General features: G+C 41.6%; 2 protein-coding genes across 7 annotated transcripts in view; both read left to right on the forward strand.

The window, feature by feature from the left end:
* ME2 (malic enzyme 2) overlaps positions 1–402 on the forward strand; it is a 55309-nt gene extending 54907 nt beyond the window's left edge. Inside the window, exon 16 of the mRNA XM_042962838.1 lies at positions 129–402. Within this exon, the coding sequence (XP_042818772.1) occupies positions 129–143 (15 nt within the window). The 3' untranslated portion in view covers positions 144–402. The remainder of the gene's footprint in view (positions 1–128) is intronic.
* ELAC1 (elaC ribonuclease Z 1) overlaps positions 152–24243 on the forward strand; it is a 28533-nt gene continuing 4441 nt past the window's right edge. The window contains exons 1-3 of one of the 6 annotated variants that reach the window (XM_042962840.1): positions 12802–13017; positions 14349–14634; positions 18213–18377. In XM_042962840.1, coding sequence (XP_042818774.1) covers positions 18221–18377 — 157 coding nt within the window. In that variant the 5' untranslated portion in view covers positions 12802–13017; positions 14349–14634; positions 18213–18220. Of the gene's footprint in view, positions 240–12801; positions 13018–13930; positions 14635–16876; positions 16968–18212; positions 18378–24243 lie in introns of those variants that run through there. The other 5 variants (XM_042962844.1, XM_042962843.1, XM_042962839.1 and 2 more) reach the window with 5 other exon arrangements.

Here is a 24243-nt window from a genome sequence, read left to right on the forward strand (position 1 = left end):
TTCTAGAATATTAACTACAAAAAGTTATTCATAGCTTCGTATAAGGGTGGACATTATTTGGTATTTCTCTCCAAGGTCCTTGGAAAAAAGGGGTTAATTATTATGCTCATATTTCCTTCTATCTATAGGTAGAGATTGATTGATACTAATTTTGAATATAATTCAACATTTTAAGAAAGCTTGAAATGGCATTGCCATTTGGAGTATGGAAAAATGCAATTGATTAATCCATTTAACAGGTGAGTGAAGTCAGAAGTGTGTTAAATAAATCTGTTTTATAAAATAAGCAACCAGGTCACAATTTGTTTCTGTTAGTTAAAGATGAAAGGTTTATGTTTTTCTTGTTACCTTTGTCAAAACAAAATCACCCCCCAAAATACTATCTTGAGTTTAACATTACAAGCATAATAATTACAAATCCTGTTTTTTGCCTAGTGCTTATTGAAGGCAGGACCATATGCCGAATTAAAGTAATTTTACGAAGCTTAGTAAATATGTCTAGTATAGTCTTTTTTTTTTCTAGTATAGTCTTCATGGAAATTATACTTCAAGGAAAAAACAAGGCCAACTGGTATATAGCCTGCTTATTTAAAAGAGAAATTATATACATATAACCAGTAAAATAGTGGTTGGTAACACCTGAGAACAGGTTGCTTTTAATAAATATACATTGGAATATATATTAAAAGCAACCTATTCTCATGTAGTATTTACCAACAAAGTAACAATTACTGGATGTACTTTGAAGAAAAAATTTTAAGAATCTAGGCAGGAGCTATTAGGATAGTGGAAGGGGGTTGGTGGCATTATGGCATCAAATTGGAAAAGAAACAAACATTCAGACCTTCTATGGAATCTGTTACCTAACAAGAAGGTAATTATTTTTAAAACCTCAGTGGAGAGTCATTTTCATTCTTTTGAATAGAGAAGAAATTCTGTAAGCTTAGTCTGTCAGACACTACCCAGTAGGGGAAAATGAGAACACTGTCTCTAATCTGGCCCCAGCGCCCATGGTATGAAACAGCCTGCGTAAATAGTAGGGGTATAATGATGAACATGTTAGAGATTTGGTTAAAATCTTTTTAAAGGATGATGTCTTAACCAGGAAGCTGCTTCAGAATCACCCTGAAGCTTTTTTGTTTGTTTGTGTGTTTGTTTAAGTTTTTATTTAAGTAATCGCTACACCCAACGTGGGGCTTGAACTAATGGCCCTGAGATCAAGAGTGGCACACTCCTCCGACCGAGCCAGCCAGGCGCCTCCACCCTGAAGCTTCTTTACAATACATATGCCTCTGCCCCTTCCTTCCAGGTCCCCTGGACCACCAGGGACAGCCTTGGCAGGTGTATTTTCAGCAGGTCCCCAGGGGATTCTGGCACACATGCGCCCTGCCTCCCAACCGTTGTCTTCAAGTGTACATCTGAATTATCTGGAGAGCTAACTGATGGCTCCCGCTGATGCAGTGGCTCTGGGGTGGGGCCTGAGAGTCTGTATTTCTTGCCATCTCCCAGGTGATGTCTAGGTGTTGGCACAGAGAAGGCATTGAGTGGCTTTCTTCCAGAGTTTTGAGTGTGATGTGCAGTTTGTTTAGTGCTCATATAGTACATACTTTATATAAAAAAAGACAACTGGAATTATGTCCTTCCATGTAATTGTTTTCATCCACTTATGTTGAGTTTTTGTGGGATGTTTATAAGGACAGGAATTAATATAGAACTTTTAAACAGATTTTTCTGAAAATATATAAATAGAATACTGTTCAATTCTGAAGTATAGTTTTTTTTTATTTTTCTAAGTTTTAGAAAAAGTCCTAATGTTTGTTTATTTTTGAGAGAGAGTGAGAGCGAGCAAGGGAGGGGCAGAGAGAGAGGGAGACAGTAAATGTGAAGCAGGCTCAACGTTGTCACCGCAAAGCCCGACACAGGGCTTGAACTTACAAACTGTTAGATCATGACGTGAGCTGAAGTCAGACGCTTAACCAACTGACCCGCCCAGGTAACCCTGAAGTATAGTTTTTAAATGCGCTTGTTAAGTAAAACCTAGCAGCCAGTTTTCACTTATGAAAAGATTAGCTATCTGGGGCGCCTAGGTGGCTTAGTCGGGTAAGCATCCAACTTCGGCTCAGGTCATGATCTCACGGTTTGTGAGTTTGAGCCCCACGTTGGGCTCTGTGCTGACAGCTCAGAGCCTGGAGCCTGCTTCCGATTCTGTGTCTCCCTCTCTCTCTACCCCTCCCCTGCTCACGCTCTGTCTCTCTCTCTCTCTCTCAAAAATAATAAATGTTAAAAAAAATTTTTTTTAAGATTAGCAATGAAATGGGTAATTGTTTCTTCTCTGTTGGTTGCCTTATGATACGACTTATCCTTTGTCTTTTCTTTCCTTAAATTATCAGCTTCTGCAGAAATATTCTGCATTCTCCTTTTTGCAAAGAAGTTGCTAATGAATTAAGACCAAAGCATAATTATTAAGGGGCATGGAGCATAATATATTTACTGCCCTCAGATAACTGAGAAAACTCAAACGGGTGGTAGAGGAGTGAGACAAGTCTTGCCTTAGAAAGAACACTTCATCCAAATACTCCTGTAGCTTTTTTCCCCAAGCCACTCAGTAGCTTTCAAAAAGAACTTCATACTCTTGAACAGCTCCAGGGTTCTGTTGAATTCACCAAAATGGAATCCTCTCTGTTGAGTGTAAATAACACTTAAGGACACTGATAGAAATCTCAAAGCTCTCTGCTGGGATTCCATTTAGAGGGACTACCCTAAACAGTGAAATAGCACCAATATCGTGTTTCCATCCAAAACACGACCACACATATTCAGGGACTGGCACATTGCTGACTTTATAGGAGAGAACACAGAATCATTATCTACGTTGGCTCTCAACTGATTTGTGATTTGTACTTTAATGTGCATCTAAATGTTAAGATGAAATAAATCCTCTACAGCCAAGCTTAAGTAAAGTAACATATTTAATATTTAAAATAGCCAAGATAATTTGACTATAGACAACTTCCCCCTCATCTGAAATGAGAATGTTTTAATGGAAGCAGAGTAAAAGCTCAATGCTTTTTTTCAAATTTTAATACATTCAGCTGGACCTGATTAGGACATGACTCTTCGTGCATAATTCTTGCCAGGAGTTACTCAGGTAAACTGGTGATTAGACTTTAAAACAATAATTATTTCCCTTCTTGGATAAGGAAAATGGTGCCACTCAGAAAAGTAACATGATATATTATGATACATGATGAGGAAATGTGTTCATAATTTAGTTGCATAAAACATACAAATTAAGCCAGATGACTTTTGGATGCTTTGTATATTTATGTACAAATATTCCCCAGTACATTTTAAGTGTACATTTTTCTGATTTTAAGTGTATATCCTAATAAGTCATTGATTCCTACAGTCATTGAATGTCACCAACATGTTAGGTATGTACAGTTAGCAAATAATGCTAAAGTCAATTTTATGGATAGCACCTGGTCTCCTTGTAAGCCTCTAATAGGCGTCAGCGTACTTCATTCGCAAATCACCTCCTGTCACTGCACCTGTTTTAGAAAGGCCACAGGCACAGGGAGGTTCAATGCCTTGCGCGAGGTCCTAGCTGGTGAGTAGCAGAGTCAGGGCTCTTAACCTCAGCCCCTCTCAAGGAAGAAGGGCCTGTGTGACGGGTGATTTTATCTGGATCTTAAATACGTTGTCTCCAGGAACTGTTATTTCAGATGAAAACTCACGTGTTCTTCTAAGATTAGACTTAGGTCCTTTTAAATGTGTTTTATCAGTTTACTTGATTTTTACTTTGTTCCCGTATATAACTCAAATACAATATAACACTGTTGTGTTAGTCTTCAGCATCTTAAGTACTGGATGTAACCATAAAAGATTTGGTTTTGAATTTGATAACTTATATCAAAGATTCTCAAGAGCTAGTTCACTAACACTTTTGATTTGATAATCTTTCCAGAACCACCAATTGCTATCACTGCTATGCAAACCAGTTTCAATAATGCTTATACACTTGGTGCCTCTGCCAATGTGAATTTGAATTGTGAGATATATTTCCATATCTTGAGGCAATGATATTTTGATACACTGATAACTATTGTATTATAGGCATGTATATATGCCTATAATATGCATAACTTCTTCCATTAAAAACTGAGAACAGTTGGGGTGCTTGGCTGGCTCAGTCAGTAGAGCATGTGACTCTTGATCTTGGGTCATGAGTTCAAGTCCAGAATTGGGTGTGGAGCTTGCTTAAAAAAAAAAAAAAGTGAGGGGGAGAAAAAGCTAAGAGTTAAAAAGTAGAAATATAAAAATGTATGTGTGGAATAAGGAATTTCTGAGACCTATTTTAGCTAAATATTTGACAAAGTAGCATTTCTGCCTAATGTTTTATTATACTTTGCCTAATGACCTTTAAAATTAACTGAAATTAAAACCATGTTTTTGCAATTGATACTGTGTTCCCTTTGATAACATCCCAAGCATGAATTACTAATTTCAAGGGAATCATGCATTATAAAAGTGACCGCTTAGCCCTTCCCACCTGTGCATTTAAGATAAAAGGATGGGATAATCTTGTGGTAATTGCTTAAGGGAATTACCAGTTTAAGGGGAAAGCCTTGTGTAGAGTGTTATACCAGACTGACTTATTCCAGATGGTTTCAGGAATCTGTAAACACTCCATAATGATGTGAGTTGTTTTTTCTCTTTTGAGGTACATAAATTGTAATGAGATGTGTGTATTTTCTTAGTAAAACTTCCCATGCATAAAAAATGTGTTATGACCTTGTTTTTAGAGGCACTTTCAAAGCTCGGTATTATCTTAAACCTTAAAACACACCCCAGAACACCTGCTCCCTTGGGAGTGCTCTGGGCTTAGCTCTAGATTCACACGTGGAGCCCTACTCATGCTCACCAACTTTTCCTTTTGTTCAGCTTCCTACTTTATCTCCTTATTTAATCATAGCACTAACGGAATTGTTCCTTATCCCTTCTCCCCCACTACATACACATTGCAAGACCCAAATGTTAGAACACCAAGTCAGGAAAGATTGTACATTGATTTTGTGATAAAGGGGGGAAATGGTAGAACAGCTAATACGTTCTGAGTGCTTACCTTAAGCCAGGCACTGTTCTAAGTACCTGATATCTATTTACTCATTTAACCTTCGAAACAACCTTCTGAGGTGTAGGTACTACTATTTTTCCTGTTTTGCAGATGTAGACTCTCAGGTACAGAGCCCTGCAGGTCACGTAGCTACCAGAATGGCAAAGCTAGGATTCAGACCTCTCGCATCTGACGCTATGTCAACTACTCTTCACCTACTCTGAGCACAGCCCACACAGCAGAACGTGGCTGCAGAAAATTACAGTCGTGCTGGCTGTCTCACTCAGTCATCATCACTAACTTTAAGATGGGCATCTAGTGACTGACACCTTCCCTGCATCAGACCTCGGACATCTTCCTGCATCCCCACTCGCGGCAGACAGCCTTGCTTCCTGTCTCATAGAAAAACCCAACAGTCAGAAGAGAATGTCCCAAGTTCCCCTTCCCCCATCTCCCCAGGTACCTTGAGAAGGTGAGAGAAACAGCAGCTCCTGACATCCAGAAGCTGGCCCCACCTCGTTGGCTGGCCTCGCTGTGGCTAGGAGCTCATGGCTAGGCCTCCGTCTTCTCCTGTTGAACGTTACCCAGCTCACAGGACGTCAGTGTCAGGCAGGGCCACTCTGACCACAATGGTCAGGCCAAGAACTTCTGTTCTTCCTCCCCCAAGCCTTCTCTTCCCCGTCTCCAATTTTACCTAAGTGTCTCAAGCCAAAAGCCCTGGAGTTATCCTGGACTCCCATCTCTTTCTCTGATACCTTATATCAAATCCATCAGCGATTCTTGTTGGCTCTATCCTTAAATATATTCCTTTTCTGTGGTTGTTGTTTTTAATTTTTTTTAAACATTTGTTTATTTTTGAGAGAGAGAGGGAAACAGAGGATCCAAAGCAGGCTCCGTGCTGTGAGCACAGAGCCCAATGCGGGGCTCAAACTCATGAACCTTGAGATTATGACCTGAACCGAAATCAAGAGTCGGACGTTCAACCGACTGAGCCACCCAGGCGCCCCTGAGTGATCCTTTTAAACATAAAATGGAGTCACTTCTCTGTTCAAAACCCTAAATGGCAAAATCGAAGTCCTTATGGTGCCACAAAAGGTCCCACGTGATCACCCACCACTGCCTCCACCACCACTTCCTACTTCTCTGACCTCCCCTGCTACCCTCCCTGCTCTCTTGCTCTAATTCAGCCATACTTGTCTTGAGCACCCGAGCAAACTCCAGACAGAACTTGGCATTTGCTGCATCCTCTGCCAGAACATTCTTGACATCATCTTCTCTACTTGCTTCTTTAGGTCTTTGCTCAGATGTCACTTCTCAGTGAGGCTTTCTCTAACTCATCTTTTTCTTCTTTTTAATGTTTATTCATTTTTGAGAGACAGAGACAGAGTGTGGGCGGAGGAGGAGCAGGAGAGGGAGACACAGAATCCGAAGCAGGCTCCAGGCTCCCAGCTGTCAGCACAGAGCCCGACGTGGGGCTCAAACTCATGAGCCACAAGATCGTGACCTGAGCCGAAGTCAGACACTTAACCGACTGAGCCTCCCAGGCACCCCTCTAACTTACCCTTTTAAAAATTGCAGCCCAAACTCCCCAGCATTCTCTCTCCTCCCTATTTTTCTCCACGGAACTTATCACCTCCCCTCTATGTATAGTGTTGCAGGGTAGATAGAATGTGCTTTCTTCCTCTGCGGAAGCCAAAGCTGGTGGGGGAAGATCTTCCATTGCCCTACCTCATGGCTGCCAAGAACAGTGGTCAAGTATCAAGTGATGGTTGGTCAATGGCAGTGCCCTAAGAGGATACTGAGGCAAGACCTTGCATGTGGTTTCTGCTGCTTGCATTAGTTCATGGTTTCTGTCAATTTTGTGGGCTCTCCACTCTGCTTTCATTCTGTAATTTAAATTAGCCAAAGTTGGTTCTATGCTTGTAACCAATAATTCTGATTGACATCCAATTAAGATGTCAGCTACTTATAAGTATGTTCATATTTGCCCATCCAACAATACTTTGAGCAAGTCAAGAGCTGGGTCATGTCTTGTATGTATTTTGCAGTCTCAAAATCTCTTTCTCACCCAGTTCGGGGCTCCTTCTCTATATAGGTTTAAGCAGTGCTTGATTTCAAATAATTGAATGATGAGCAAAAAAGTTTCTAAATATAATTTGAGTGATAAAAATAAAGTCACGGAGCCTGCCATGTTATCACTTTGTGGGCTCTGAAACTTGCCCACTGCTTTTACGAATTTGTCATTAGAGTCATTAACCTTCCCCCTTAATTTCAGGTCAGTTACAGTTGTAGATGTAATGATAGGTAGGTTAGTTTACTGATTTGAGAAGACCACTATTATATTACATCAAGGTTACCTCTAACCAGAGAATGAGAGAAAAAAGAGAAGGCACCTTTCTCCTACCTGTGTAAATCATATTATTAGATGTGCTAGGTATCACTTTGGAATGACTCACATTTGAATAACACTTTACAAAGCATTTTCAACAAACACCATTTAGTCTTTGTAACAAAGGTTTGAGGCAAGAGCAGACACAAAAAATCCAGACTCAAACTGTCTTTTGACTCAAAAGTTCATGCTGTTAAGCAATGTAAAAAGACAAATGACAAATTTGGAAAATATTTGCACCATATATCATAGTTAAAAAGTTAGTATCCCTAATATATAGAAAGCACCTAAAAATTCAGAAGAAAAAGACCATTAAAATGAAAAAAAACTGAACAGAAGATATGCACAAAATGTTCACAGAAAAAAATGCAAATGACCCTTAAACTTATGAAAACATACTCAACATAGCTCATGAAAGATAAATGCAAATTTCAACTACACTAAGATGTTAGATTGGCAAAACCCCCAAACTTTGATAACATTAATCGTGGTGAGGCTCTCAGGATAAAGGTACTCTGATATGTTGCTAATGCGAGGCAAATGACACAACATCCAGAGCAGTAATTCTGGCATTGTCTAGCAAAATTATACATGTAGTTACTAGTTGAGCCATCCCACTTGTAGGAATCTATGTCAAAGATACACTTGCAAAAAAAAAAAAAAAAAAACTTATACACATATTATAACAAAAGACTGTAAACAACCCAGAAGACTGACTGAATAAACTATAGTATAATCCATTCAGTATTAGATAACTGTAAAAAGGAATGAGGAAGAAATTTGTATCCCGATACAGGGTTGTGGTAGCCAAAGAGATGTGCTATTTGGAACTTCTTTCCAAAAATAACTTGCTGCAAGAAGTGCATCTTTACTGATGCTTTTTGCTTTTTCACATGTATTTGCTTCTTGAGAGAGAGAGAGACAGACAGACAATGTGAGTGGGGGAGGGGCAGAAAGAGAAGGAGACACACACACTCTGAAGCAGGCTCCAGGCTCTGAGCTGTCAGCACAGAGGCCAATGTGGGGCTCAAACCCAGGAACCATGAGGTCGTGACCTGAGCCAAAGTCAGATGCTTAACTGACTGAGCCACCCAGGTGCCCCCTTTGCTTCTTTAATCATGATTTCTTTTAGTTCTTTGAACATATTTATAACGGCTACTTGGATAGCTTCATCTGATAAATCTAACACCTGGGTCACTCTCACAGGCGGTTTCTGTTGCCTGCTTTCTATTATACAGGTCATAGTTTCCACTTTCTTTATATTTCCCACATTGTTTTTGTTGTTGTTGGAGAATGCATATTTTAGATAATATATTGTAGCAAGTCTGGGTATTGCCCACCTACCACTTCTGAAACTTGTTATTGTTATTTGCTTGCTTATTTGTTTAATGACTGCTGGATTCTTTTATTGGAGCCTATTTCCCCTAACCCCGTCTGCCTACAGAGTTAAGCCTCTGATATTTGCCCTTAGGAGACACAGTCTTTTTAGGCCCACTGTCATCCTGGGCTGACAGTGGTTTTGACAGGGCTCTCTTTGTCTCTTTCCCTAACTATACCAATCTGTTAAGCTTTCTGATTGCCAGCTGATTGCTTTATTATTTTCAACAATATCCAGGGCATAGATTGCCCCACAGACTAAAGCAATCAAATTTGAGTTCCTTTGAAGGGACAGTTTCTCTTACTGTTTGAATTTTGTTCTGACCTCAGGTAGGCTCCTTCCATTGTCTTGTGCCCACTGTCCCTTATTAGGAAAACTAGCTGCTGACAATTTAGCCTGTATGTCTAATGATTCTACCAATCTCCTCCCAGTTCCCTTTCACCATCATTTCCATTCATTTTGTAAGTGTCCTTAAGCTTGAATGTCTCCACACTCTATTGCAAGTAAAACTAATACGGTGGAAGAGATTAAAAGATACATTTTTTTAAAAGTTTATTTTGAGAGAGAGAGAATGACTGGGTGAGGGGCACAGAGAGGGGGACAGAGGATGTGAAGTGGGCTCTGTGCTGACAGCAGAGAGCCTGATGTGGGGCTCGAACTCACAAACTGTGAGATCACGACCTGAGCCGAAGTCAGACATTAAACAATTAAGCCACCCAGGTGCCCCAAAATACACGTTTTATTTTTTTTTCTTACAGCGAGTGTAAGCAGGGGAGGGGCAGAGAGAGAGGGGGAGAAAGAATCTTAAGCAGGCTCCATGCTGAGCATGGAACCTAACACAGGGCTCCATCCCATGACCATAAGATTCTGACCTGAGCGCATATCAAGAGTTGGACGCTCAACCTATTGAGCCACCTAATTCCCCTAACAGGTAGATTTTAGGTCTGCTTCTCCCCCCAGGCAAAACATCTTTGCCAAGGCTCTGGAACTGGAGACAATGGCATGCTACTCACTCAGTGACATCCCCAATTTAGGAACTGAGCCCTTGAGGAGTGGAGTAGAGACCTCAGGTCTTCTTGGTTGGCCACTCCCTCATGGAACCACCACTTTATGAGCCAGGCCAAGGGCAATCAGGACCCTTGTACTCTCGCTAAGCCACGTCTAAGCCAAAGCCTCCATCCTGCCTCTTCGCTACACTTGCCTAGAATTTAGCTTCACCAACCAGTAGCTGGGGGCAGCATGAGAAACACCGATATGCTAGCCCTTCCTGGAAGACAGCCCCCCTGACTGTGAGCTGGGAGAAGGAGTCTTGTGTTATTGGTTGTGCCAGTCTGGCGTGGAGGTTCAGTCTCACTGATTTGGGAGAGAAAAGGGGGGAAACAGGTCTCAGTTCAAATACTATAAACTCTCACTGTTTCTGCTGAATTTTGGTAGAATTTTTGAATAAATGTTTCTTCATTTGCTGAATGTCCTTAGGACAATTTCCAGAGACTCGAGGTGATTTTGTTTTTATCATTTTAACCAGTTTTCCTGGGGAATGGGCCCATAGGCACCTCATGCTGTCATACTAGAAGTTCCTCTAAAACTAATTTTAATAAAGTATCACCAGGGCACCTGGGTGGCTCAGTTGGTTGAGCATCTGACTCTTGATTTCGGTTCAGGTCATCTCAGGGTTGTGGGATGGAGTCCCGCATTGGGCTCTGCACTGGCCATAGAGCCTGCTTAAGATTCTCTCTCCCTCTCCCTCTGCCCCACCCCCCATTTACAAAAATAAAAAATAAATTTAAAAAAGTAAAGCGTCAAGGTGCTTGGGTGACTCAGTCAGTTGAGTGCCCGACTTAGGCTCAGGTCATGACCTCACAGTTTGTGGGTTCAAGCCCTGTGTTGGGCTCTGTGCTGACAGCTCAGAGCCTGGAGCCTGCTTTGGATTCTGTATCTCCCTCTGTCTCTGCCCCTCCCACGCTCTCTCTCTCCCTCTCTCTCAAAAATGAATAAAATATTAAGAAAATATATTAGAAATATTTTTTTAAAGTAAAGTGTCACCTATGGAAGGAAGGAATATTTTTCTGAATATGATTTTGACTTTGGAACCCATGTAAGTAATTTACATAATTTAAAACAAATTTTAAAAAGCAGTACCTAAAAATGGAAAATAAGTAAAAAATCTAACTGTATATCAGGTTGGTGGCATAACAACATGGAAAAAATAATTCTTTTTTCTTTTTCTAAATATTTATTTTTGAGAGAGACAGAGGGACAGAGTGTGAGCTGGGGAGGAGCAGAGAGAGGGGGAGACACAGAATCTGAAGCAGGTTCCAGGCTCCGATCTGTCAGCATAGAGCCCAACTTGGGACTTAAACTCACAAACTATGAGACCAAGACCTAAGCCAAAGTCAGAGGCTTAACCAAATGAGCCACCAAGGTGCCCTGAAAAAAATAATTCTTAAGAAACCTAAAAATAGGTTTTTGACTGTATATACCTACTGTGATATATACAGTGGTTTGCTAAAGTTACTCTCCTGGAGCCAAATCAAATTATGTTAATGTCATTAGGAACCAAGATTTTTTTTTTTTTTTTTTTTTTTTTTGAGAGAGAGCAAGCAAGAGAGAGCGCTCATGTGAGTTGGAGAAAGGCAGAGGAAGAAAGAGAGAGAATCTTAAGCAGGCTCCACGTCCAGCTCAGAGCCCCATGCAGGGCTCAATCTCATGACCATGAAATTATGACCTGAGCTGAAATCAAGAGCCGGATGCTCAATTGACTGAGCCACCCAGGGGTCCCAAGGAAACAAGATTTTTTATTTAAGTGACATCAGTATAAAACTAAACAAATTAAGTAAAAACTCTGTAATCTTGTAACTGAATTGAAAAAATCAGTATGAATTCATGATTTATTTTACTTTAAATTTTTTTTTTTAATGTTTATTTATTTTTGACAGAGAGAGAGAGAGACACAGAGCATCCGAAGCGGGCTCCAGGCTCTGAGCTGTCGGCACAGAGCCTGATGCGGGGCTCGAACTCACAGACCGTGAGGTCATGACCTGAGCTGAAGTCTGATGCTCAACCGACTGAGCCACCCGGGTGCCCCGATTTATTTTACTTTTAAAAATATGTATTTATTAGCTCTGCCCACTAAAAGGCCTAGAACAAGCCTCTAGATCTAACTCCCATGTGATAGGAAATGCATGGGATAGAGAAACATGTTACATGGAGACGGAATCAGCCAAGTCCAGAATTTCAGAAACTCTAGAGTATAAGTGACCCAATTTCTTCCACAAATAGATGGCAAGAAAAAAGGAGAGGGAAAAGAAACCATCAAAGTTTAACAGAAACTTTAGAAACTCATACTAAATGCAGTATAAACATTTTCTTTTGAATCTTGGTTCAAACAAACCAACTACATATGAGACTCTTTGGGAATAATTAGGGAAAATTGAACACTGAACAGTTATTAGATGATATTAATAAGTAACTGGGTATTTTAACAAATTAGATGAAGGAATTGCTAACTTTTTCAGGGGAGACAATAACATTAAGAGATTTTTAATGTTTTTATTGTGTATTTTTATTTTCTGATTTGAACAAATGAGCCTCAAAAAGTTATGAGATGATCAGGAAAATTTAAACAATGAATGGATATTTGATATTAAGGAATTATTGTCTCCTTATGATAATATGATCATATAACAAAAAATTTATCTTTTATATTTATATACTCAACTGCCTATCATCATTATGTAGTGATAAGACTTTACCAAAAAAAGGATTCTTTTTTTTTTTAAGTGTATTTATTTATTTTTGAGAGATACAGAGACAGCATGAGCAGGGGAGGGGCAGAGAGAGAAGGAGAGAGAGAATCCCAAGCAGGCTCCATGCTGTCAGCACAGAGCCTGATGCCAGGCTCAAACTCACCAAACCGTGAGATCATAACCTGAGGGGAAACCAAGAGTCAGGTGCTCAACTGACTGAGCCACCCCAGGCGCCCCCCAACAGAGGATTCTTAAATGCTTATAGAACTATTTATAAAGTAATATTGTGTCTGGAATTCGCTTGAAAATAATCCAGGTTTTTGTTGCTTTTGAAGGGGGAGGGGTTGGTTGTAGGTGAAACAAGATGGACCAGATGTTACTATTGAAGGTGAGTGATCACTATTTGTTAAAGTTCATTAGACATTTTCCCAACTTTTCTATATGTTTAAAATGTCCCATAATGGAAAGTTTTAAAAATAAGCAAAAAGTTCTTCCCATGATTCTCTAATGGGAAGAGAAGAGGAGTTGGGAAGAGGAGTTGTAGGAAGCCTTGATGGGTAGGCAGGAATTTCTGCGGCAGATAAGTCCATGGAGGGTACTGCTGTGGGTAACCCGTAGCTGAGTTGTGACCAAGACCTCGCTGTAGAATGATGTGTGTCTTCCTGGGCCCTCCTGAGCTAAGCAAGTATCAGGATAAATAAAGTTCAAGTTCTGGTGTTTAATACTTTGCTAAGGCAGACCCCACATGACCAAATCCAACTTATTTTTTTCCTTTTCCAAAATACCAATCCAAGTCCCAACCATCCTACTGGACCCAGCTCAAACCCTTCCTTTTCTTAACTAACTGCATATCTAGTCATCTCTCTTTTTCTATATTTTTGTCACTCATTTCGTCTTCTTGTTTGTTCCCTCATATTGTGAGTTGGTGGCTTCCCAAGACATATTTTTCCAGCCTCAGTGTATGCTCCTAAAGCCAGGGACTATGACATACTCAAAAAATTATTTCAGCATCAAAAATAATACCATCCACAGAGCTGGAACTCAATTAATACTTGAATAAAGGCTTTGAAGAAGCCAAAAAGTAAATTATGCCATGGTCTATTGGATAAAACAGTCGGGGTGGGGCAAAAGGGTTCTTGAGTCCTCTCTCCTGGTAGTTCCACAACCCCCACAGTCCCAGCACCTCTATTCCTGTTATGAAACTGTTGGATACTTTGACCATCTCAAGTATGTCTAGCAAAACTCAGGGCCATCTGGCACTGCATAGGAGCTTAAGATACCTTTTTTTTTCTTTTTTTAAGTTGGAATTTAAGCCAAGTTTTTTGCCCTTGTGGTAATCACCACGTGCAGTTTCTGCACAGAGCAAGTCTGGGTTTTTCGCTGTCCTGTCCAGCAGGCTATGCTGTGCACAAAGAGAACACACCAGCAATGTTTGTGTGAAAGCAGATATCCTGTGTATCCCTAAATAAAGTGGAATAGAACGGAGTTCTCAGGATCTATAGTAACGCTGCTATGAACTCTGATTCAAAGGCACATTGCTTTCTCTTAAGGCATCGTAGGCTTAAACGTTTAGATTTAGTGATTAAAAGAAAGATTTATTTCAGCGCAAGACTAGAAATTACACAAACATGCAGCAACAAAGCATTAGGGACAACACTCATCTGGGAGCACGCTGGAAAACATTACACGTTTCTCCTTTGGGCGCTGTGGTCCTCACAGGTGACCGCTACCACCTTTACCCAGAGAATTGTGCGGGCGAATGAAGGCCGACGGGTACCCACGCGGACCTAGAGGGCGCCTACCATCGGTGCGGAGCCCACCCATGCGGCCCGGCCAGGCCAGGCCCGGCACCACCGAGTGCGGACCTCCGGCGCATCCTAGAGCGGCCACACGCGGCCACAGCCCGCGGGGCACTTCCGCCCGCGCCGGCGCCGCCCGGTGGACGGCTGGGCCTTGCCGCGGGCCTGCGCCTCCCTCGGCTCCTGCCGCGGGCCTCGGGTAGTGGGTGAGTGGGACGGGGAGCGCCGGAGAGGGGCGGGCCAGGGTCTGCGCCGCCGTCTGTCCGCGTTCGCCTTGTGGGCCGAGCCGCGCGGGCGGGCGCGCTTCCTCCGGACTCGAGGGCCGGGCCGGAATGGAGGACCCAGGCCCGGGGAGCGCCCGGGAACGAGGACGCGCCTAGTCTGTCCTCCACCCCCCCCACCCCCACCCCAAGGCCGGAGCCCCCGCCCACCCCTCCTTTGGGAAATTGACATTGACTTGAGGGCGAGCCTGGGCTCGCTGGTGGTCGGAGACCTGGCCTGTGGCCCTGACTCGGCGTTGGCATCTATTTGTCTCCGGGCCACGGTTCTTTCATTTCCAAAATGGAGGAAGGCAGTATGCGCCCTACCTAGATCACAGAGTGATTGCAGGGTTGGCGCTGCCTGTATGGAAACTGGTTCTCAACCCGGCAGCCTTTAGAATCGTTTGGGAGCCTTCCCAATGCTGAGTCCCCAGAATCACCAGGTGATTGGGATATCCTGCCGGGACGAGAACCACTGGTCGGGAGTGTCAGGTGACAGTACTGTGGTCGTGTGCTGTGTTCTCCACTGGAATGTGCACTTGGTCCAAGGTGGATCATAGCCATGAGAAAGCAAGTGGCTGGTTTTATGTTCAAGAAGACAGGGACCAAATCCGGTCTGGTCACATTGAATTCCTGGTGCATAGAATGGTGCATGCCACAAAACATGAACCATTGATTAAATAAAGTAATTTCTGATTACTTTCCGACCTACTGGGTGGGTTTTGATCATTTGGCTCATTTTTAACTTTTTATTGTGGAAACTTCCACACATTGAAACAAGATACTGTACCGAATTCCCAACTCTGTTGGGTGACTCTTACGCTCACCTCACTAGATTATTTGAAAGCAAATCTGGATGTTCCGTTTTGTCTATTAAATACTTGTTTGCATTTATAAAACACAATAATTCCTTTTTAAAATATCAATTTAATAAGCATTTCATGTTACCATCTATCCAGTCAGTGTTTACATTTCCCCAGTTGTCTCTTTTTTTCCCAGTTCTCTTTTTCAGTTTGCCCAAATCCAAACAAGCTACACGTGACATTTGGTTGACATCTCTTATATCTCATTTAATCTCCTTATGCCATCCCTCTTTATTTTTTTTCCTCCGTATTTTACTTGTTGAAGCAACCTATTCATTTGTAACATTTCCTACGTACTGGATTTTGCTTCTTCCATCCCTGTGTTGTCCTTTAATAAACTGGTATTTAGATTACAGGCTTTTTCAGATTTCAGGTCCTACTTTTTGGCAAGAAAACCTCATAGTGTTATTGTGTACCTCCTATTGCAGCCCACCAGGAGTTACATAAGGTCTTGTTTCTCTTTGTGGTGTTAAGATTGGTCAGTGGGCCTTTTCTGTACAAATCGCACTGCAGGGTAACTAAATAATTGGCCAGAGATTTACAGAAGGATGCCAACTAATAACTTCAGAAGGAATGAGAGAATATCACCTTTTGGCAACCTCTGGTGAAATAACCCAGGCAATGATTAGTGGTTGTTAAACATCAGGAAGAGAGAGACATTCAGACAGCATGTGCTTCCTGATGGGAGTACCCAATACCACGTAAACAAGCATTCTTGGATAAATACTTATGAAATATTCTTGGATATGAATGTGGGTGGTGGATATAGACCAAGATTGGCCATGAGTTGCTACTTGTTGAAGCTTGGCGATGGTCATGTGGTAATGCATTATACTAATCTCTCTACTTTTGTATGTGTTTGAAATTTTTCAAAATAAAATTTTGTTAAGTTTGACTAATTGGCTAGTGAATTCAGGTCAGCCTGATCCATCCATTATAGTTCTCCATGAGCCTTTCATTAAGTGATTCTCAAACCTGACTGCACATTAGAATCACAGGGGAAGAATTTTTTTTTTTAAATACTAAAACACATGTCTCACTTGCAGAATTTCCTTTTTAATTGTTCTGGGATGGAACCCAATTATTGATATGTCTTAAAAGCTCTCCAGGTGATTCTAATATGCTCTTGAGTTCTGTACCATTGGCCTAGATCCATTATTTGTTAGGGATTGCAGAGTGATTATATTTTATTATTCCTTCTGCATTTATTAGCTTTTAAAATGTGACTTTCTATATTGTGTTATTCCCATCTCTGTTGCAAGCTGCAATCCAACAGGAAAGCCTCTGCAAATTACCTAACTATCAGAGGAATGCTTGATTTTGGAAGTAGAAGTGTGGAGTAACACATGGAAGGGACAGTAGCATAACCTAAAGCCGGTGCATGAATTGGAGAGATGTACCATCTGTGTGGGTGAGGTGTGTGTGTGGGGGGGAGGGGGTGGGGGGGGGTGAGGTGGGAGGGCTGACTGTGTCCCCAAACGGAAAGGAAGATTCAGTGATGTGTAGTTAGAAAAGTATGTTCGGCCTTGTGACACATTTCTTTTTAATAATCAGTATTAAATAAATGAAATAAACATTGAAAATATAGTCATCAGATGCTGCTCATTGCAATGAAAACCAATCCAAAGATTTAAAAGAAAACTTAATGACCACTCCCCACCATCACCATTTTAATCACTCCTGAGATAACCAATATTAACAATATGCTGTGTATCCTTACACACAGACTTTCTCTCTCATATAAATGCAGAGGTTTGGGGCATTGTTGTAAAAATGATGTTGTAAAAATCTTTAACTTTTCTCATTGTCGTCCCTCCAGGACAAGAGTTACAGAGCTGACTTAACTGCAGAATAAATAGTTGATGGTAGGAATGTACAGTAAAATATTCAGTCATTGTCCTGTTGAAATATATTCAGACCGTGTCCAAATTTTAGCCACCTTAAAAGTACCACCAGAAACATTGTACATAGGTCCTTTATTTCTATAGGGTCAATTCCCCAAAATAGGGTGGCTGAGTTAAAATGTACTGTTAATAGCATCATTATTATTGGTAACACATATTGCCAAATTGCGCTCCCAAACATAAAAACAGTTTACACCTCTGCCAGTAGTAACATATGAGAATACCCATTTCCCCCTGTGTTCTACCTATTCATTCTTCCCTCCTTCCCCCCCAAACCACTCTCAACCACTGGTCTTTTACTGTCTTCATAGTTTTACCTTTTCCAGAACATTACATAGTTGGGATTCAATTACAGTTTTTAATTGACTGGATCTGGCAGTTTTTAACTTGTTTGTTTTTGTACGTGTGAGCAGCCACCCAAGGTTTGGTAACTTGTGGTTTTAACTCACTAAAAGTTATTCAAATCTTACTTGGGATTTCTATGGAAACTTAGAGAATAAGAACCCAGGATCTGGCAGTTTTTAACTTGTTTGTTTTTGTACGTGTGAGCAGCCACCCAAGGTTTGGTAACTTGTGGTTTTAACTCACTAAGAGTTATTCAAATCTTACTTGGGATTTCTATGGAAACTTAGAAAATAAGAACCCAGTCTCTTCTGAATAACGAAAAGATAAATGAACAGTAAATCTCACAACGACCTGTTTTTGGTGATATTGAGCAGTGATGTGTAATAATCCCTGGGTAATCTTTTCATTGCAGGGTGGAAGATGTCTATGGATGTGACATTTCTGGGTACGGGTGCAGCATACCCATCCCCAACCCGGGGTGCCTCTGCTCTGGTCCTTCGGTGTGAGGGCGAGTGCTGGCTCTTTGACTGTGGGGAGGGAACTCAGACACAGCTGATGAAAAGCCAACTTAAAGCAGGTTAGTGTGCATTCAGCTCTCTCACCAAGACTATCTCTTATTCTGCTTCATTTTCTTGGCTCTCCTTGAGGCTTTTGCTCAGAAACAGCCCTCACAGTTGCATCCCACTTCAGTGCTAGAGCCCTGGCAAGGTTGGGAAGACCCTCAGGCATCCAGCCTCCCCCACTGAACTTTATCTACTTGTTCGTACTGTAAATGTTGAGAGCAAGGATTTATATAGGGTTAGGGGGTGGAGGATGGGTTGGGATACATGAGGCATATTAGATGGAGACTATGCAAGCAAAGGAACAGTGTACATGATTCCACCAGGAGATGGTTGTCAGTATCACGAGAGGATACAAAGAGCAATAGACATTCAGAAGAGTGAGGTGTTCTTTTTCATGTGAGGTTATCAGGGTAGGCCTCTCACAGAAGGTGACCTGTGAGTCATTGAAGGAGGAAGAGGGATTTGCTGGGCTGGGGAGATGAACATGCAAAGGCCCAGCGCCAGGGAGACTGAGGAATACAGTGGCGCAAAGCCTTCGCCTAGAGTCAGGCCAACCTGGGTTGCAGTCCCAGCAGTGTCTTGGCTTTTGGCCTTAGCAGATCAACAAACTTAAGGCTTATTTTCCTTATCTTTTTTTTTTTTTTAATGTTATGTATTTTTGAGAGAGAAAGAGAGACAATGAGCACGAGCAAGGGAGGGGCACAGAGAGAGGGAGACATAGAATCTGAAGCAGGCTCCAGGCTCTGAGCTGTCAGCATAGAGCCCGACATGGGCCTCGAACTCACATGCTACAAGATCATGACCTGAGCCGAAGTCCGAAACTTAACCGACTGAGCCCCTTATCTTAAAAACGTGGGTAGAAACTCAAGTCAACTTAAAAGGGGTGTTGTAAAAATTACATAAAATAATCCCCTTTCTGTGTGGTTGTTTCTTTCTCATCAGTTAAAGCTTAGCTCAGATGCCATCTCCTCAGAGACTTTCCCTGAACCCCTGGAGTTCAGTAATTCCTCGTTCTTCTCAGGCAGTTTACTGCTTTGTGCTATTTTTATTGACTTCTTAGCATCAATATCTAAAATTGTTAAATAGTTGTTTCTGTGTTTGCTGTATTTTCCCTGTATGATAAAGTAAGCCCAAGGATCATTTATATCCTTAGTAGATGCCTAGTAAATATCTGATCAGTTAACGCATGAATAAGGTGTTCAGCACTTAGTATGGTCCCTCTCACTTACTGCATCTTGTTAACTGGAAGTTATTGAAATTATTCCTCTGATTCATCACAGTGTGTGGCATTGATGGCTATAAGAAAGTTAGTTCTAGCGTCCAGGGATCTCTTAGTCTAGTGGTGGGAACTGATGTGTAAGTAGTCATAATGTAATGTGATAAAGAGAATAATGGATCTGTTTTCTAAATACTTTTGGAGCACAAAAGAGGGGGACGCTAACTGTGTGTTCAGAGAAAGCATCCCAGAGATGGTAACAGTACAGCTAGGGTCTAAGTGATGATTAGAAGTTTCTCTGGGGAGAAAAGTAGGGATGGACTTTCAAGGAACAAAGTGAGCAAGAAGTAATCGAGTTTCTAGGAGAGAAGTGACATGTTTGGCCAGGATAAATGAGAGGTAAAAATGCTGAAAAAGTGAGGGCAGATTATGAAGTTCTCTGTGGTTTGCTAAGGTATTTGGACCTTCTTATTCTGTTGGCAGTAAGGAACCATTAAAAGTTTTTAAGCAGGGGAATGATATGGTCTGATTTACGTGTTAGGGACAGAGTTTTCTTGTGGCAGATGTACTGGGAGAGACCAGTGTTAAGGCAGTTGCATTCATCTGAGAGAAGAGAGAGAGGATGAGGGTGTAGGGATAGGGATGAAGATGAGACTCAATTTAAGAAATACTTGTAGACCTAGCAGGGAGTGGATGACTGACTGAATGTCTAGGATGTGAAGAAGTGAAGGATTATTCCAAGTTACAAGGATGGTGTCCGAGACCTAAACAGGGAGACAGGAAAGGAGCTGTTGGAGGAAGGAACTAACACATTTCACTTAGGACTCATGGCCTTGAGGTGTACACAGTTCAGCCTAAGACCCTGAGGTCTGAATATAGCAGGTACTATACTTTATTTCCCTTGGGTCACACAGAGGTTCCTTTCATGAGAACTCTCAGGGAGGAGCAGGCTAGAGTGGAGGCAGTAATACCCCATTTTAGAGAGTAGGGGTTGAGGTGGTGGGATGATTAAAACAGAAACAAGAAACTGTTAAGTGTGGGTACTAGAGGTGTGGGTGTGGGGATTAGTCGTTACTTTTTATTTAATACCTGTGTCAGTTACCAATGCTGTATCACAGATTACAAATTTAGTGTCTTACTGCTTTTATTGTCTCATAGTTTCTGTGGGTCAGGGAGTTTGGGCCTGGGTTGGCTGGCTTCTCTGCGTCAAGGTCTCACTGGGTTGCACTCTGTATTTGGCTGGGGCTGAGGTCTCATCAGAGGCTCATCTGGGGAAGAATCTGCTTCAGAACTCACATAGGTTGTTGGCAGGACTAAGGCTGCCTCAGCCCCTAGAGGTCTCCTCCAGTTCCTGATCATGTGGGTTTCTCCTTTGTGGTAGCTCGATTCCTTACTGCCATCCAAGGACAAAGAAACTCAAGAGCAAGTCTGCTAGCAAGATGGAGTCTTATAATCACCATAATCACACTGCATCCCTGTGCCATATTTTACTGGTTAGAAACAGTTTGCAAGTCCCACCCACACTCAAGGAGAAGAAATTGTGAAAGGATATGAACATCAGGAGCCAGGGGCCATGGGTACCACCTCACGTCTATCTGTTACAGTACCTTTCTCTAATATTTTATATTTTGTAGCTATTTTATATATGTTTTAAGTAAACATTTTGCAAAGCTAAGCCTCGTAAAAAATAAATAAAGTCTAAGGGAATCTTTACTAAATTCGTATTGGCTAAAAAGATTACTGGCTTCAGAGAAGAGGGTGAGATGGTAATCCTAGAATATTATCTATGACTCTTTAGCATTTCAAAAGCCCTCAGTCTCAAACTGGAATGCAGAACCCTCAATTCATCTGGGTTACTCTCAACCCAATGTGGACCTGTTATTTGATTCATTGAAACCCTGTCAGCTTATACTCCTCCTCTTATGAGTTTTGTAAGGAAGTACTCTCTGTTTATCTAAACACACTTATTTTAAGCTTCCTTGGCCCTAATGTGCAAGCATCTGATTAACAAGTAATAGGTTTGTCATGTCTTATTTCTTTCATAATTTTAAAGAGTGAGCTTAAGCTTTTCTTCTTTTTCCCTTAAAAATGATTATAAAAAGGGGGCGCCTGGGTGGCTCAGTTGGTTAAGCGACAGACTTCGGCTCAGGTCATGATCTCGCAGTTTGTGAGTTCGAGCCCCGCGTCAGGCTCTGTGCTGACAGCTCAGAGCCTGGAGCCTACTTCAGATTCTATGTCTCCCCCCTCTCTATCCCTCCCCTGCTCACGCTTTGTGTCTCTCTGTCTCTCAATAATAAATAAACGTTAAACAATTTTTTTAAATGATTATAAAAAGTATTACAAAAGTATGATGAAAAAATGTTTATAAAAAGTATACTTAGGGAGCACCTAAATGGCTCACTTAGAGGAACATGCAACTTCTTGATCTTGGGGTCATGAGTTCAAGCCCCATGCTTGGTGTAGAGGTTACTTAAGTAAATAAATAAAGACATTTTAAAAAGTGTACATTCTTGGGGCGCCTGGGTGGCTCAGTCGGTTGAGCATCCGACTTCAGCTCAGGTCACGATCTCACGGACCGTGAGTTCAAGCCCCGCGTCGGGCTCTGGGCTGATGGCTCAGAGCCTGGAGCCTGCTTCCAGTTCTGTGTCTCCCTCTCTCTCTGCCCCTCCCCCGTTCATGCTCTGTCTCTCTCTGTCTCAAAAATAAATAAACGTTTAAAAAAAAAAAAAAAAAAAGTGTACATTCTCATTGTAAAAATTCAAACAAAGCAGAAAAATATTAAAAAAGCCTAAAATCCCCCTTACAGGTAAATATTTTGTAGATGTACATATGTTAAAGGTATAGGTGTATTTGGTGTGTGTGTGTGTGTGTGTGTGTGTGTACAATTTTGCATAAACAGTATCATACTAGGTGTAACCTGCTTTTTTTTTTTCAACTGAACAATAATATATTGCAGATATTTTCCTATGGCAGTAAGTATAACTGTGTCATCGCTTAGGGGATCCTTAGAATTCCACTTCTCTATGGATGGCATATTCCCCTGTAATTTTCTTGTTCGCAAGTGAAAGGAAATTCATGCACTTTGCTTTCTTCATTTGATAGCATCCCCTAAATTTGATAATTGAGGTTGCTATTCCTTCTCCTTCTGAAATCAAGTTTCTTGAAATATTTGTCTTCCCTGAACCTGTGATAACTGTGGGAAGCAATTTTGACTTACTTAATTTGTCTCACTTGCTTTGGACTCACAGATTGTTTTGGTGTTCAGTTTTGGCTTTGTTTTACACTAGATAGGGAGAGGGCCCAGAAAGTCTCACTTGGCAGTTTTAAGGTCAACGTGGAGATCATGACTCAATAGCCATTCTAGTTATCTAGTTCTTTTGTCTGCAGAGGCCTCAGGTCACACTTATGTGTGTCTTGGCAGCTCAGACAGCAGGAAGGGGGGTGATGAATGGGTTCCAAGAAGTCAAAAGACAGCAACAACAGGGACTAAAAAGAGAAAACAAAAAGGAGCATACTGAAGATACTTCTGGAGTGCCTCAGGGTCTCCAGATCTCAGATCAGCCTCTGCCCAATCTGTTGTTCTCTGCCATGGGGCCTGGGTTTGATGTATTAACTCAGGAAAGACTTACTTGGAGAACACTTTCGCCTTGATGTCACAGGATAAATCACATTACAATAAACTATTCCTGTTCTTTTATGGTATCAAATACTTGAAATAGATGGGCCATGAGCTAGGAGCAGAAGCCTCTGTTATACTAAAATTGTGTTAATTGGGATTGTTACTTTTAAAATGCCTTGTGGCGCATCTCAGAGAAATGCTAATGTGGCATCATGCCACATACCAGCAGTAGATTCAGTTTACCATTGACAATTCAAGTTACGACCTAAGCCAATATGTACTGAAAAAGCCATTGTGTTAGCTCACGTTGAAAAGAAGGCATGGGCACATGTACGTTGACATAATACCATAGGAGATCTGCCCTCTGATCTACATTCTAGCATCTATTACCCACCTTCCCTCTGGGTTCTTCACCCCTTTCCTCTCCTGCTTCCTCCTTTCCCCCTCCTGTTTCATCATCTTCTTTTTCCTCCTCCCCCTTCAACCTCACTCAGACAGGCAGGCTCTGTCTTGGTTAATTCATCTCTGTCCAGTGCAGAGGGTCCTTACACGGCAGTTTTGGGTTCAGGCGTTGGTCCAGTTGGAGCCTGGGGAACATTTGTTTTGCTGGAGGTATGTATTTGTTATTCTCAGAGGGAACAGTAGAGGGCACTGTAACTGTCAGATGCTTTTGACGTTTGAGGCCTATCTAGTTTAAGTGAACTATTTTGGTACACTTTTTGTTTACCTTTTCTTGCTTGCTTGCTTTCTGGCTTTCTGTCTGTCTTTTAAATTTTTTTTGAGGTTTATTCATTTTTCAGAGACAGACAAAGCATGAGTGGGGGAGGGGCAGAGAGAGAGGGAGACATAGAATCTGAAGCAGGCTCCATGGTCTGAGCTGTCAACACAGAGCCTGACACGGGGCTCGAATCCACGGACCATGAGATCGTGACCTGAGCTGAAGTCAGACGCTTAACCGACTGAGCCACTCAGGTGCCCCTGTTTCGCTTTGCTTTGCTTTGCTTTGCTTTGCTTTGCTTTGCTTTGCTTTGCTTTGCTTTGCTTT

Source organism: Panthera tigris, chromosome D3 (assembly GCF_018350195.1).
Source record: "Panthera tigris isolate Pti1 chromosome D3, P.tigris_Pti1_mat1.1, whole genome shotgun sequence".
NCBI lineage: Eukaryota > Metazoa > Chordata > Mammalia > Carnivora > Felidae > Panthera > Panthera tigris.